The following is a 15990-nucleotide window of genomic DNA, read 5'->3' as shown; positions in this document are numbered from 1 at the left end:
CAAGTCGTCATTTTCCACAGCTGCATCACTTGGCAACTTTAAAATGAATTGTCTCAATAATGGGATCAAGAAGAATACATTAAATACGTGTATACATACAACTTGCTGTGGAGTTCCAGACTCCTGTTATAGTTCCAGTCCTGATCTCAAAACTAGTAAAACGCAACCCACGTAATTCACATTTGTCTAGACACACACCTGTTTTTTTTAATTGAGAAACCTAAATGAACGGTTACCAGGCCTATAATTCAGGACACCACCAAGGCTAAAAGGAATAGGAGAAAGTAATGATTAGACAATGCCAAGATTGGTCTTTAAACCCTGTAGCCGTTACGAGATGGGGAAAGGCTGAGGGAGGTGAGCAGTTCCACAGGTCCTGGAAAAGAATGAGTTACAGTAGGCGATAGCATGCTAAGTTTTGATTTCAAACAATGAGGATGCAGAGAGAAGGTAATATGCGTAGGACCTCGTATTCAGAATATAGGAGGAACAAAAGAGGAAAGGAAAGTTCAGAGGAGTACTGACCATACTAAAAAAAAAGAGGAGCAAAGTTGTAACAGAGAGAATTGTTGCAGCCGAAAGGTGAGGCGTTGTGATTCTGTTTCCTCAGTGTCTGGAAAATGTCAGAATTGCTTAATTGTTCCCATACTTTGTGCACTTTGAGCCAGAGAAAAATACAGGAAAGCTGGTGCAGTTCTAGTAATTTTTTTTTTAAATGCATAATTATAGGAAGTTTGACCATGCATCCCAGTGTTCCCAAATCATTCTCTCTCTTCTTTCTGTTAGGGGAGCACTAATGTCACCTCTGAGGGTTGCCTGCAGCACGCATACCGATGGCATGAAAGCCTGTGCCGAATTTTACTCTCTGCCTACAAAGGACTTCTCTGCTACTTCAGTGCACTCATGAAACAGATCCCAGAAGTGCATCAGATTCAGCTGGGTAAGAGATGTAGTCACTCTCAGATTTGTGCAATGTTATCCCAATACCCTTGCTCCTTTTAACGAGCTCTGTCTCTCTCATAAACATAAAATGAGGTGTTGGCATTGCACTAACCCTCAGTAAAGCACATCAACATATTAAACAGATTATGGTAAATAGACCGTGGCCTAGAAATTGGCCTCCTTAGCGCCTCGCGTTATCTCCTCCGTGGGGCGATAACGGGGCGCTAACGACTTAGCAATAGGGCGCAGTGAGATGAGCGACCCCCGCTAACTTGGGCGAGAGGTTTGCGGCGGCGGTAACATTTTGTGCCATGATCTCTTTCGCCCGGAGATCGTGACATCATTGCCGTGCGCATCGCCCCGGACCCGAACTTTGGTTCCGCCCCCTGCAGCATCGCCGGGCGACAACACCGACAGCTGCAGGAGGTGCTGCTCGGGAGGCCGAAAGTTTCGGAGGCGCAAGTAAAAGGGAATGTTGGCACGGGTAGGAGAAAAATTTTAACAATGCATAAAGTGATTTTTTTTTTTTATTGCACCTGGGCTGTGATCGATCAGTCCGGCACTCTGCTGCAGTGCATGGGGCTGTTCGGGCCGGATCGTAGCTGCCGTCGGGGACCAGCTCACTGGTCCCAATGCAGAGCCTGCAGCGATGGCCCTTCCTTTTAAGGGATGGAGGAGCCTCGGATCGCGGCAGCGCTGCAAGGGACATTGTGCAGCGCTGCACCACTACTGCCCTGCCTCCGTCCTTTAGCACTCCAGGAAGGAAGTGGAGCGCTTGAATTTAGAAAAAGCTGGGAATCATTAGCGCCAGCTGCTAATTTTCCCAGCTTTCCAAAGTTAGCGCCCCAAATGGGGTAATATTGAATTTCTCCCCCCACTTCGCATATCTTAAAGATGAGAGGGTTCCCATCGTAGTTGGTATAAATTGTCTGTTGTAGGCCTGAGTATGGGTTATCTACCTGCCCTCCACCTCTGAGAACTGGCACCAGAGAAAATCCAGCAGAACACAGAGGTGGCGTGGGTGTTTTCAGAGGCCATGGGAGAGGTATTATAATTGAAGTGTTATCATATGATCTTCATGTTAGAGTACCATAAGCAATGCATTCTTTGTTCAGATATGCAGGACAAGGAGCTATGGGGTATAACTTAATAATGACTGTGCTAACCTGATAACTTGCAAGTGACATAATTGCAATTGGGTTACAGTTGGAACTGGATATAAATTACATCCCACGGGCTCTTCATAACTTTATCTATTCATACTGGCAGGTTTAGCCATTAGAATAGATGTATGTTGATTTTAAATGTGAACTATTTTGAGTGGCATCACTGTGAATAATTTTTTTTCAGAACCCCTATCTCTGCAAAATGTATCCTATGATGTCATCTTCATGGGAAGTGTTCTTAAAGATGACGCAATCACCCCCAAAAAATCTGCAAATATTGGGAAGCTAAAATAAAAGTGGAAAGTGCAGGAAGTACACAGCAAGTCTGTCAGTATAAAAAAAAAAGACAGGTTAACATGTCGTGTATGTCCCCCTATCAGAAAGCTTCTGACAAAGGGCCCACACTGAAAACGTTAACCTGACTTTCCTTGTTTGAAGCTGAGGAAGTTACAGGGCTATGGGGAGAATGCAGGGAACAGACATGATGGACCGAATGGCTTCCTTCTCTGCTGTTTATGATTCTGATTCTATTTCCAGCTTTTTCTGTTTACACACTATCACAGGCTGCATTATAGAATGGTTACAGCACAGGAGAAGGCCATTCAGTCCATCGATCCCATGCCGACTCTCTGCAAGAGCACCTCAGCAAGTCCCACCCTCCCACACTATCCGCGTAGCCCTGCAAATTATTTTCTTTCAGATACTTATCCAACTCCCTTTTGAAAGTCGTGAATGAGTCTGCCTCCACCACTCTTCCAGGCAGTGCATTCCAGATCCTAACCACTCGCTGCGTAAAAAAAGTTTTTTCTCATGTTGTCTTTGGTTCTTCTGCCAATCACCTTAAATCTGTGTCCTCTGGTTCTCAACCCTTCTGCCAATGGGAACAGTTTCCTTCTATCTACTCTGTCCAGACCCTTCATGATTTTGAATACCTCGATCAAATCTATTATTATAGACATTTTGTTCTTGAGGGGTAGAATTCTTAAAGACTATATTTTTATCTCTGCCAGAGGACTGCCTCATCGAAGAAACGCTGACCCAGCTCCGCATTAACCTACAGGTGAGGAGTTTGATTACTTATTTCACACAAATTGTTTTGTTCTTGGGAGAAACCTTGAGGGGGTGAGGTTGAACTTTGCCGATGGCATAACATGGACAGAAGCGGATCAGCCACCCATTACAAACCCTTCCCTTTCCCTTGACGCACGGCCAAGCTTCTACCGCCCATTTAGCGTTTCTGCCGAAGTTAAATTTCAACCCCCACCATGACTTAAATCTAACGGGTCGGGATTGAAGGCGTAAGCCAGGAATGAATCAAATGGTTCGCTGAAAGGTAGAAAGTGACAAGTACTTTCTGTTTCAAGGTACAAAATGGTAACAGAAATACCACTTGGGGTAACAGTTTAAAAGCTGTTTCGTATAATTTCCAGTCACTATAGATTTTCTTCAATTAAAGTGAAGCTTCCCAAACTCCCGACGTGATATTTTAGTACAAGACGCTGTTCCCCACAGTGATGGGGGAGATGCTGTAATTGTAAGGGAAATGAGAGGAAGGAAGTATGAGTGGAGTGCCTCAGGGATTGGTGTCGGTGCAAGTACTGTTTCTAATTTACATTAACAATTTGGATTTAGAAACTCAATGAAAATTGGTCAAATTTGCCTGTCATGCTAAATGAGGAGAAGTAGTTGTATCTAAGGAGGCAGTTTGGGAACTGCAAAATGAGTTGGAAATAAAGTTTAACATGAGTAAGTGTAATGTTGAAAGAATAAATGGCCAATTATAAATACTTCGTGATCTGTGTTAAATCAGCGAAGGGTTAAGTTGAAAGAGATGCAGGCACTTTGTTGACCTGACGCTCGACATGTCCAGCAATTTGCAAAGCTATTAGAATGCTGAAGTTGAAAAAGAATCCAGTACAAAAGAAATAAATACTTGCATTTCTATATTTTCATGACCACTGGACGTCCCAAAGCGCTTTACAGCCAATGAAGTACTTTTTGATATGTAGTCACTGTTGTAACGTAGGAAACGCAGCAGCAAGCTCCCACAAACAGCAATGTGATAACCAGATAATCTGTTTTAGTGACGTTGATTGAGGGATAAATATTGGCCAGGATACTGGGGATAACTCCTCTGCTCTTCTTCAAAATAATGCCATGGAATTTTTAACATCCACCTGAGAGAGCAGACAGGGCCTCAGTTTAACCTCTCATCCAAAAGTCGGCACCTCCGACAGTGCAGCACTTAATTCAGTACTGCACTGGAGTGTCAGCCTAGATTTTTGTGCTCCAGCCTCTGGAGTGGGACTATGAACCCACAACCTTCTGACTTAGAGGCGAGGGTGCTACCCACTGAGCCACAGCTGCAAATCAGAAGATATCTGCTTAAAATTGTACAGTGCTCTTATCAGAGCACAACGCGAGTACTATACCTAATTCTGGTCACTTTAGTACAATGGAGATATTCAAGACCTGCAGGAAGATAAGAAATTGCCACTAGACTCAGAGGGCTCAGTTATAAGGTAGTACTGAAAACAGTCTTTCTAATATTGAAAGCAGGTGATTGAGAAGTGACCATTGCAGAGAAAAGTTATCCCCACCGCACAAAGTTGATGGTTTTCACCGTGCATTCATCGCAACACTATTAATAGATTTTGACCTCCAGGGCAGAAAGAGACCATGCTCACAGCAATTCCCATGGCCCCAATGATAAGGACCAAAAATCGCACATACACCCTAATTTCCTTCTCTTCCCCCAACTGAGCAGAAGAAAGAGGCCAGGGTAAGAAAAAAATATTCCTCAACCCTCTGTGCCGCACTGGGAGGTAGAAGAGAAAAATAGTTCCTCCTCACAGCTCCATGCCATTGTCAGCTGTGGCTCAGTGGTAGCCCACTCACCTCTGAGGGTTGTGGGTTCAAGTCCCACTCCAGGAACGAGCACAAAAACCTAGGCTGACACTCCAGTACAGTACTGAGGAAGTGCTGCCGTCTTTTAGATGAGAAGTAAAATTGAGGCCCCGTCTACTCTCTCAGTTGGAAGTAAAAGATCCCATGGCACTATTTTGAAGAAGAGTAGGGAAGTTATCCCCGGTTTCCAGGCCAATATTTATCCCTCAATCAACGTCACAATAAAACAGATTATCTGGTGATTATCACATTGCGGTTTGTGGGAGCTTGCTGTGTGCAAATTAGCTGATGTGTTTTATACATTAAAATAGTGACTATACTTCAGAAGTATTTCATTGGCTGTAAAGTGCTTTGGGACGTTCTGAGGTCATGAAAGGCGCTATATAAATGCAAGTCTTTCTTTTTTTATTCTTTACTGAGCACAGAGGCCTGGAGGAAGAATATCTCCGGGCATGGAGAAGGGAAGGAGATCTCATGTCACTCAGCTGTTAAAGAAATCTAAGCCTGAGATGGGCAGGGCAGCTGACTGCTATCCCCCCCTCTCCACTTTCCTCTGCATGTACCCATTTCCTTTGCATCTGCCTGTCCACATCCCTATCCTCCCATTTCCTCCACCCCATCTGCTGTGCTCTGCCCTTCTATTCCTGCTCCCCAGTCCCCCATTCTTCCCTAATCCCATCCACTTTTCCCCAGGCCCCCCACCCCTATTCGCCACCTATACCTTGCTCTCCCCCCAGGTACCCACCCACTTCTTCCCCTTCCCATCTGCCTCCACCCCCTCCCTTTCCACCTCCCCTACCTCATTTCCCCCCTCTACTAACTGTGCTAACCCTGAATCCGATACTTGGGCATAGGTTAAAAACTAATTCTGATCAGTACAAAGAGCAATCAACACATGCATAACCTTCCAGTCAATGAAGTGGAGGCAAATGTCATGGAATAGTATAAATAAACTGTTGCCTAATTGTTAACTGCAGCATCCTTGTCACCTTGTACTTTATGTTCCTTTTTTGGGCGATAGATGAGCGATAGCCCAGCCATCATAAGGGGAAAGTCCAGCCCCCTGTTTTGATCTGTTTTGTGTCTTTCTCCAAAGATACTTTTACCTCATAGATTTTTCAAACAGCAGTCTGTGGATCTTAGGGGTTTGCAATGGATTTGCGAGATCATCCAATTTCTGTTCCTTTAGCTGGGCACAATGTACACCAATGAGCCCGGTGCCACGGGAATTCTCTCTTTATTTTTTTATCTTTGTTTGTTCTGCTAGCAGATTTTCTGTTGGTATATGCTGATCATAAGTATTATTTTCAAAGCAGTTTCCTTTTGCGTAGCTGACATTGGCTTTCAGAAGTTAACACAAGAAGTCCCAGGAGAGTGATGGAGTTCACACACACAAACATTTATAAACCACTGTTTCACAATGTGATGGTTTGCTGTTGGCTGCATGTGACTGTTCCTACTGACACGGATGACATGCTGTAATACAAAGGAGACCAGCTTCTTGCTTCACTGTGCCCAGGATCCAACTATTCCTGGATCCCCAAGATTGAGGCGGGTTGGGCTGAAAGTAGTAACTCCTTGCCATTGTCCCAATACTAGAATCAAAGAATGTTACAATATAGAAACAGACAAAAAAAATTGCACTGGAATACAGTGCAATTTTGAATGGTTTATCAGAAGCTATTGACTATTTTGGGAAGTCACAGAGCAATACATTCTCACTATAAAAGTGCAGCTATTGGCCCTGAAATTCCAATGTCCCGGGTCCGTACGAAGTTTCTACAGACCCGGGAAGGCATCGGAAAAGCCGGTTTTCAGCGCGCAATGCGCAGACGCTGAAAACCGGCTTTTCCAATCTGTCAAGTTTCTGGTTGACAGATCCTCCGTATCTCGGGAGCGAGGACACTTGCCAGGGCAAGATTTCCGATATTTACGAATATTTTGCCCTGCAAATGTCCTTTAAAATCTTGCCCTACTTTTACAGGTGCAAGTGTTTAAAAATACACAAACACATTTTAAAATAAAGTTATAAAAACACATTTTATTGTTAAAAACCCTCCCCACTACGGTAAGTTAATTTTAAGGCTTAACTAAAAAAAACTTTTTAAAAAGTCGGGAAAATATATTTTTTTATAACAACTTTAATTTAAATGAATGTTAAATATGTAGTTTATTTTCTATTTTTTATTGTGTTTTGGGTGTTTGGGGGTGGGGGGTTTCTCATTCATAGTAATAGGAGTTTCAGACTTACGGAACTCCTATTGCTATGAATGGGAATCTAATCTTCACCTGATTGGCTGCTGTCTCCAGCTCCCGGCCTGCGCACGTCCCCATGTGCACGTGTTGCGACGTGCAGTCACAAGAGGCCTCGGGCTCGGAAGTTCCAATGGGTGCAGCAGCAACAGCTAAATGCGCATCTTTTTTCTCTCTTTCTGTCGTTTGCCCGCGGGAAAAGCTCTACCGGGATTTAAGGGCCATTGTATTTCAGAGTGTGACACCTACCGGAGTAAAAGGTACTGCAGGTACCAGTGAGTTCTTGCATCCAGTTTACGCTATTACACTTCATGTTACAGGTATAACACTTTTGCTATCACATTTTTGTCATCACACATTGTTAATTCAAAGTAAAATCGGCATATCAAAAACTGAAGATGTAAGAGCATAGAAAATAGGAGCAGGAGTAGGCCATTTGGCCCCTCGAGCCTGCTCCGGCATTCAATGAGATCATGGCTGATCAGGCTGGGGAGCGGAAGGAGCAGCGTGGCAGCCTAGACCAGCAGTCCGTGCGGCCCCCAGCCTGCGAGCACCAGGCCGGGGAGCGGAAGGAGCAGTGTGGCAGCGTACCACTCCAGGGCGCAGCACGTGCTGGAGCAGGAGAGCAACGGCAGTGAAAAGGGACGTCACCAAGATCCAGGTCGGTGATTGGAGCGTGGGCAGATACAGCAAGAGCGGTGAGGTCGGGGCGAAGGAGCGGTGAGAGACTGTAGAGGGACGTGATCGGGGCCCAGGAGAGGCGCGAGTTCGGGGCCCAGAAGAGGCGAGGGCCCAGGGGCAGCACGGGCCAGCCCACACTGCGATATGTGTGTGTACGAGGTCCTTGTAGCAGAGCAGGTCTCCAGTTGTCCTGGTTAATCCTTGCTACTGGACCACGACCTAGCTCTGTCAAGCCCGTGTGGTGGCTGGTGTGCAACGGTCACCACACGTTAAAAAAATCCAAGCACAGGCATCTTCCACCCTTCAAGATTTAGTTCGGACCTGGAATTTTAGGACCATTATTGAAACACCTGTGAACTTTTTGACGTGGAAGCAAGTCATCCTCAGTTCGAGGGACTGCCTATGATGATGATGATGGCTGATCAGATCATGGACTCAGCTCCACTTCCTTGCCTGCTCCCCATAACCCTTTATTCCCTTATCGCTCAAAAATTTGTCTATCTCTGCCTTAGATATATTCAATGACCCAGCCTCCACAGCTCTCTGGGCAGAGAATTCCATAGATTTACAATCCTCTTAGAGAAGAAATTCCTCCTCATCTCAGTTTTAAATGGGCAGCCCCTTATTCTGAGACCATGTCCCCTAGTTTTAGTTTCCCCAATGAGTGGAAGTATCCTCTCTGCATCCACCTTGTTGAGCCCCCTCATAGGGAATGTATGAATTGAAAGCAACTAAAACAGTCAATAAGTAACTGCTAAACATTTAGAAAAACAACTGATCCTGAATGACCAGTCGGGACAACCTACCAATAAGAAGAAAATCAAAAAAGTGAAGCAATTGAATCACTCAAAATGCTTTTTGAAAAATGTACACCCACAACTTTTTCTTTTCTCTAACAGAAATTTCTAATGTCCAAAGTAAGGTTTTAAACAAAACATTAAAAGATTACATATTTTACGACAACAGATTCTCAATAAAATCGTTCCCTCTTTAAAAAAAAAACTCAGTATGCTTTATCAACCTCTTGTCTTACTTTCAAAGGTTTGTGTTTCTGAACCCCTTAGCTCTCTGCACCTCTATTCCTTTTAAAGTTTGACCATTTAACATACACGTCCTCTCCTTACTTTTTCTCCATAAAATGCATCACCTCACGTTAGTAATACTGTCAGTATATGTGGTATGGCTGTAGGTTGCAGGTAAGTTGTCTGTAAGAACATGTTTTATGTTGTAAAGTATTTACGATCTTCTTGCAGATGTTCAACAGCCCGGACAAAGTGGCGGAACTGATCAGCAGGGACCTGGCCCAGCTCTGCTCCTGTCTCGCAGCACTGTGGAGCCAGTTCCTGGACAGCATGACACTCCAGGCAAACGTTACCGCCTTCCTAAGCCAAGACCATCACAGTCTGAGGGTAACGGCGCCACATTTTGTTTTGTATCATTACAATGTTACCATACCATGACTCGGGTTGCAGAATTCCAATATGGGGATTAATAGTAATGAAAAATTTAAAATACAATATTTTATTGAAATAACCCTGAAGAGGAGAAGGCTTGTTGCGGGAGCAAGCTATTTTAGATCTGGTCCTGTGTAATGAGACAGGAATAATAAACGATCTCCTGGAAAAAGATCCTCTCGGAATGAGTGATCACAGTATGGTTGAATTTGTAATACAGATTAAGGGTGAGGAAGTAGTGTCTCAAACGAGCGTACTATGCTTAAACAGAGGGGGCTACAGTAGGATGAGGGCAGAGTTGGCTAAAGTAGACTGGGAACACAGACTAAACAGTGGCATAATTGAGGAACAGTGGAGGACTTTTAAGGAGCTCTTTCATAGTGCTCAACAAAAATATATTCCAGTGAAAAAGAAGGTTGGTAAGAGAAGGGATAACCAGCCGTGGATAACCAAGGAAATAAAGGAGAGTATCAAATTAAAGACCAATGCGTATAAGGTGGCCAAGGTTAGTGGGAAACGAGAAGATTGGGAACATTTTAAACGACAGCAAAGAATGACTAAGAAAGCAATAAATAAAGGAAAGATAGATTATGAAAGTAAACTTGCGCAAAACATAAAAACAGATAGTTAAAGCTTTTACCGATATATAAAACGGAAAAGAGTGACTAAAGTAAATGTTGGTCCCTTAGAAGATGAGAATGGGGATTTAATAATGGGAAATGTGGAAATGGCTGAGACCTTAAACAATTATTTTGCATCGGTCTTCACAGTGGAAGACACAAAAACCATGCCAAAAATTGCAGATCACGGGAATGTGGGAAGGGAGGACCTTGAGACAATCACTATCACTAGGGAGGTAGTGTGGACAGGCTAATGGGACTCAAGGTAGACAAGAACCCTGGTCCGAATGGAATGCATCCCAGAGTATTAAAAGAGATGGTGGAAGTTATAGCAGATGCATTCGTTATAATCTACCAAAATTCTCTGGACTCTGGGGAGGTACCATCGGATTGGAAAGCAGCTAATGTAACGCCTCTGTTTAAAAAAAGTGGGCAGACAAAAGGCAGGTAACTATAGGCCGGTTAGTTTAACATTTATCGTGGGGAAAATGCTTGAAGCTATCATTAAGGAAGAAATAGCGGGACATCTAGATAGGAATAGTGCAATCAAGCAGACGCAACATGGATTCATGAAGGGGAAATCATGTTTAACTAATTTACTGGAATTCTTTGAGGATATAACGAGCATGGTGGATAGAGGTGTACCGATGGATGTGGTGTATTTGGATTTCCAGAAGGCATTCGATAAGGTGCCACACAAAAGGCTACTGCAGAAGATAAAGGTACGCAGAGTCAGAGGAAATGTATTAGCATGGATCGAGAATTGGCTGGTTAACAGAAAGCAGAGAGTCAGGATAAATGGGTCCTTTTCGGGTTGGAAATCGGTGGTTAGTGGTGTGCCACAGGGATCTGTGCTGGGACCACAACTGTTTACAATATACATAGATGACCTGGAAGAGGGGACAGAGTGTAGTGTAACAAAATTTGCAGGTGACACAAAGATTAGTGGGAAAGTGGGTTGTGTAGAGGACACAGAGAGGCTGCAGAGAGATTTCGATAGGTTAAGCGAATGGGCTAAGGTTTGGCAGATGGAATACAATGTCGGAAAATGTGAGGTCATCCACCTTGGAAAAAAAAACAGTAAAAGGGAATATTATTTGAATGGGGAGAAATTACAACATGCTGCGGTGCAGAGGGACCTGGGGGTCCTTGTGCATGAATCCCAAAAAGTTAGTTTGCAGGTGCAGCAGGTAATCAGGAAGGCGAATGGAATGTTGGCCTTCATTGCGAGAGGGATGGAGTACAAAAGCAGGGAGGTCCTGCTGCAACTGTACAGGGTATTGGTGAGACCGCACCTGGAGTACTGCGTGCAGTTTTGGTCACTTTACTTAAGGAAGGATATACTAGCTTTGGAGGGGGTACAGAGACGATTCACCAGGCTGATTCCGGAGATAAGTGGGTTACCTTATGATGATAGATTGAGTAGACTGGGTCTTTACTCGTTGGAGTTCAGAAGGATGTGGGGTGATCTTATAGAAACATTTAAAATAATGAAAGTGATAGACAAGATAGAGGCAGAGAGGTTGTTTCCACTGGTAGAGGAGACTAGAACTAGGGGGCACAGCCTCAAAATACAGGGGAGCCAATTTAAAACCGAGTTGAGAAGGAATTTCTTCTCCCAGAGGGTTGTGAATCTGTGGAATTCTCTGCCCAAGGAAGCAGTTGAGGCTAGCTCATTGAATGTATTCAAATCACAGATAGATAGATTTTTAATCAATAAAGGAATTAAGGGTTATGGGGAGCGGGCGGGTAAGTGGAGCTGAGTCCACGGCCAGATCAGCCATGATCTTGTTGAATGGCGGAGCAGGCTCGAGGGGCTAGATGGCCTACTCCTGTTCCTAGTTCTTATGTTCTTATGTTCTTATGAGCTCATATTGAAACGGAGATATTTCTGCATGTGTTTATGTATCCTTGATAATAAAAGGCTTTCAGGCCAATATGGCCGCGCTCCTATCCTTCGGCTAATTTAATTCCTGCTCCACCATCTCTTGGAATAGGTTAAAAAAATAAATGAGAGACCTGGAGCCAATTCATGACTCAACCATCAAACATTTCTCTCTGACCCCTCATGGATGATCAGAAGAACCGATGAGGCCGTTAATGATTTTCCAGAATGATTTACTCTTGCATTCCATTTCCTGTGATCACTTTGTTTTCCAGAAATTCATCTATCACCACCTTGAAGGACTGTAAAGATGTAATCTCACTAGAGAGGATACAGAGAAGATTTACGAGGATGTTGCCAGGACTGGAGAATTTTAGCTCAGAGAAAAGATTGGATAGGCTGGGATTGTTTTCTTTGAAACAGAAGCGGCTGAGGGGAGACCTTTATTGAGGTGTATAAAATTAAGAGGGGCCTGGATATAGTGGATGGAAAGCATCTATTTCCCTTAGAAGTGAGGTTAAAACCAGGGGGCATAGATTTAAAGTAATTGGTAGAAGGATTAGAGGGGAGTTAAGGAGAATCTTTTTTACCCAGAGGGTGGTGGAGGTCTGGAACTCACTGCCTGAAAAGGTGGTAGAGGCAGAAACCCTCATCGCATTTAAAAAATACTTACATATGCACTTGAAGTACCGTAACCTGCAAGGCTACGGACCAAGAGCTGAAAAGTGACATTAGGCTGGATAGCTCTTTTTTTGGCCGGCACAGACACTATGGGCTAAATAGCCTCCTTCTGTGCCATAAATTTCTATCATTCTATTATTCTATAAGCAGTCTTCACTACTACTGTAAAGGAGATTACATTAAAAGATCTGCTAACTGATGGCTGCACAGATATCTACTTCAATGAAATCTTGCTGTCTACCAACAGCAAGAAAAAGAGACACTCTGTCAATTCTGAATTTAAAACCTTACTAGAATAGAAAATATAGGCTCTCCCAAAGCATCTGCTCAGTATTTAGCTCAACTGTGGAGATCAGAAAGCTGCTCGGGTTAATTATCCTAGGGCTAGAACCTTCACTTTTTTGGCATTCTTAATGTCCACTTAATGCCCATTTTACTGCTGAAATGACATATAATGCCCATAGATCGCCCATTTTGGCACAAAATGGAAACTGACGGGCATTTTTAGGAAATTTATCGCCGAGTGTTACTTTCCCCATGTGCTTAATGCCAGGAAAAAATATTACCACCTACCCACTTTTTTGGGGCGGAATCAGCAGAATGGGCGAAATCAACACCCATAATATTGCCCAGCGTTACTTTCTGCATGGAATTAATGCCGAGATTCAATATTAACGCCCGCCCACTGTTTTTTGTCATGAAGAGCATATTTACCCAAATTAGCGGTCATGAGATCACCCACCATCAATTTCACCACCTCGCACACATATCGCCCACAATATCGCTCGCCCTAAATAACGCCCACAAAAAGTGGAACTAACCTGAACAAATGCCAGCGGTGTGGCTGGCATTTGTTAAATCCCACTCTTAAGTGAGGAGCTGATATCTGAAAGATTTTCCTGAAAGAGCGCTGATGTGAGTGACAATGCTGACACACTGCTGTGTGTGTGTGCAGCTCAGACATCAATGGTGTTTACGTTGATTATGTTCGGTTGTATTTAACCCTTTCATGGTAAGGAATCACCAGTGTGTAATGGTCCAGCTCTCTGAGACAATGCGCAACAAGGTTATGTTCAATAAAAAAAATTTAATACCAACATTGGTCTGAAATCATAAGTATCACAGGCAATAACACCCAACCCCTGCCCACACCCCACTTTTCCCACCATTGACATAAATCACATGTTCAACATGTCCAGCAACACAGAATACAAAGGCAAAGCAGGACGGTGGTACCCAGCTCCATACATTATAACAAATTGTATCCACCCAGATGGAGATATAACACAGCCATCACCTGTGCACATGCACCTCACTTTCCTTCCCCCCTCCCCTTATTCTCCCCACCTCTATCCCTTCCCCTCCTCACTCCTCAAACGTGCCTCATTGGGGGGTAGATGAAGGCAGATGCGGTCGTTGCACGGGGACGGGAGAGGGGGTTGCCGAGGGGGCAACATTCTCTGATGCAGAAGCAGGATCTTGGTCCTTGCTCTCATCTGTCGTTTGCAGTGGTGGTGCTAAACCTCGGGGTGGAGTGGGAGGCCTGTGGCAGCAGTGTTCCTGGCTATCGCATCCAGAGCCTCCGCCATCCGCGGAATGTACTCAGTCATGGTGGCCAGCTGTCGGGATATTGCCCCCCCAATGCTTCGATGAGCTGGTCACCAATATCTACAGTCCTCCTGGACAACTGCACCATCTCTCTGCTCTCTTGTAGCGCTCGTGGAACAGACCTGCTGCGTCCACAAGGCCTCCGCGGGGTCAGCGCCGTCTGGGGGCAAATGGGGTGCCCTGTGGCTAGGTGCTTGGGGCCGGTACCTCCAGAGTGGAGGCGGGAAATACCTGAGGACCACTAAATGCCCTTAGGGTGGAATGGCTTCTGGAGCGTGGTGATTCAGGTTCTTCAAAGTCCACGCTCTCATCCGTGGAGAACAGACCAGCGGATTGACGGGCAAGAATCGGAGCTCCTCAGCACCAGATGTAGTAGGATCATCCGACGAACTCCTGCCCCGTGCCGCCACCTTCTGGCCTCTGTGGTCTTGCCTGGGCCGCGCTGTTGGCTGAGCTGCAAAATACAAATTAGGTTATTGGAGGAGAAGGGGGTGCTAGGGTGACAAGGTGAGTCCAGCGCTTCACACAGCATATGCACGACAAAAGCACCACTGCTATCAAAATCATCACAGACATCACATTTCATGACCATCAACACATTGTGCATTGCAATGCTTTTCATTAGGCCAACATTGTTTTTATGACAATTTTAGAAATCATCTATCATATATGATTGTTCGGATATGAGTGGGTGTGGCATCTGTGGACTTTACATGACTCAGTGGTGTAAGCTTTACTCATGTGGCATCACTTCAGGGTCTGTGGCTGTCCAGGGGTGCTTCTCCATGAGTGCGAGCACACGCTCCTCCATATCAGTGATGTCGCTGGGGACTGGTGGTCCCCAGCTGTTCACCTCTGCATGGACCTCATCGTCGATAGCTTCTTTTGTAAAAGGTGACAGGACGACATGGCATGAGATCATTGCGTGATATCATTGCTAGATACTGTCACAGAGACTGAGACAACACATAATTGACAGATGTAATCACGATGATTATGATAATTATCATTCTTTACCTAAAGACGTACACCATGATCGCAGGCTTTGAGTAAAACATTCCCGGTAAAAGTGCAAGACCTCACATCTGCTGATAGTCACTCATGACTGTTACAAATCAAATTATATAAATACATAAATACATGTAAATCAATGTTACACTTACTCTTGCGGATCCCACAAGGTCGATCCGTCGTTTGCAGCATTGGTTGCCCTCATGCACCAAGTTGGTCGCCGACGAGTCCACCTCTGCTGTCTTGGCTCTATCTTCTGGTAGGCCTTTGGGGTGAGCTTCCCACGCCCTCCCTGTGTCGAATTACCCCAGCAAAACTCGACCGCCTGCTGGAGGGAGGCATTTGCCTCATCCGAGAACCTCCTGGCTCTTTTGCACCCTCCAATGTGCTCCTCTCCCAGCTCACTGCTCTCTCCAGCGTCAGTCTCCATAGCGTGCTGTGATGCCTCCTCCTCTCTCTCCATTCGGTCAAATATGTGGCTGGTAACACCTATCTTTACTTTGCCTACTTGCTGTGAAGCTCTAAACTCTCCCTCCTTCCTCCCAAAGCAGCCACACCACACCCAGCCACGCCTTCAGTCCCTCTGAGCTCCCTCTCTCTCTGTTTCCTCTTCTGCGTATGTCATGGTGACCCTTGACCTCCAAAATCGCGGGAATCGAGCGTTGCCATGCCGTTGCTAAGGGCGGCCACACTTTACGGCAGAAGGTCAAAAAAATGTAACGCTACCGCCCATTTTATATCGCTTGTGGTAACGCCCATTTTCAAAAGTGGAGACTAGGGGT

At 44.8% G+C, this 15990-nt stretch overlaps 1 protein-coding gene across 7 annotated transcripts in view; it reads left to right on the top strand.

Annotated features, from left to right (window-relative positions):
- fam135b (family with sequence similarity 135 member B) overlaps positions 1 to 15990 on the top strand; it is a 528209-nt gene that overhangs the window by 409990 nt on the left and 102229 nt on the right. For all 7 annotated transcript variants that reach the window (XM_070895461.1, XM_070895487.1, XM_070895479.1 and 4 more), the window contains 3 exons: positions 787 to 940; positions 3119 to 3168; positions 9203 to 9358. In XM_070895461.1, coding sequence (XP_070751562.1) covers positions 787 to 940; positions 3119 to 3168; positions 9203 to 9358 — 360 coding nt within the window. The remainder of the gene's footprint in view (positions 1 to 786; positions 941 to 3118; positions 3169 to 9202; positions 9359 to 15990) is intronic.

The sequence above is a fragment of the Pristiophorus japonicus genome, chromosome 1, assembly GCF_044704955.1.
Source record: "Pristiophorus japonicus isolate sPriJap1 chromosome 1, sPriJap1.hap1, whole genome shotgun sequence".
Taxonomy (NCBI): domain Eukaryota; kingdom Metazoa; phylum Chordata; class Chondrichthyes; family Pristiophoridae; genus Pristiophorus; species Pristiophorus japonicus.
The sequence above is the reverse complement of the archived record's forward strand: the minus strand, read 5'-3'. Positions and strand labels throughout refer to the sequence as shown.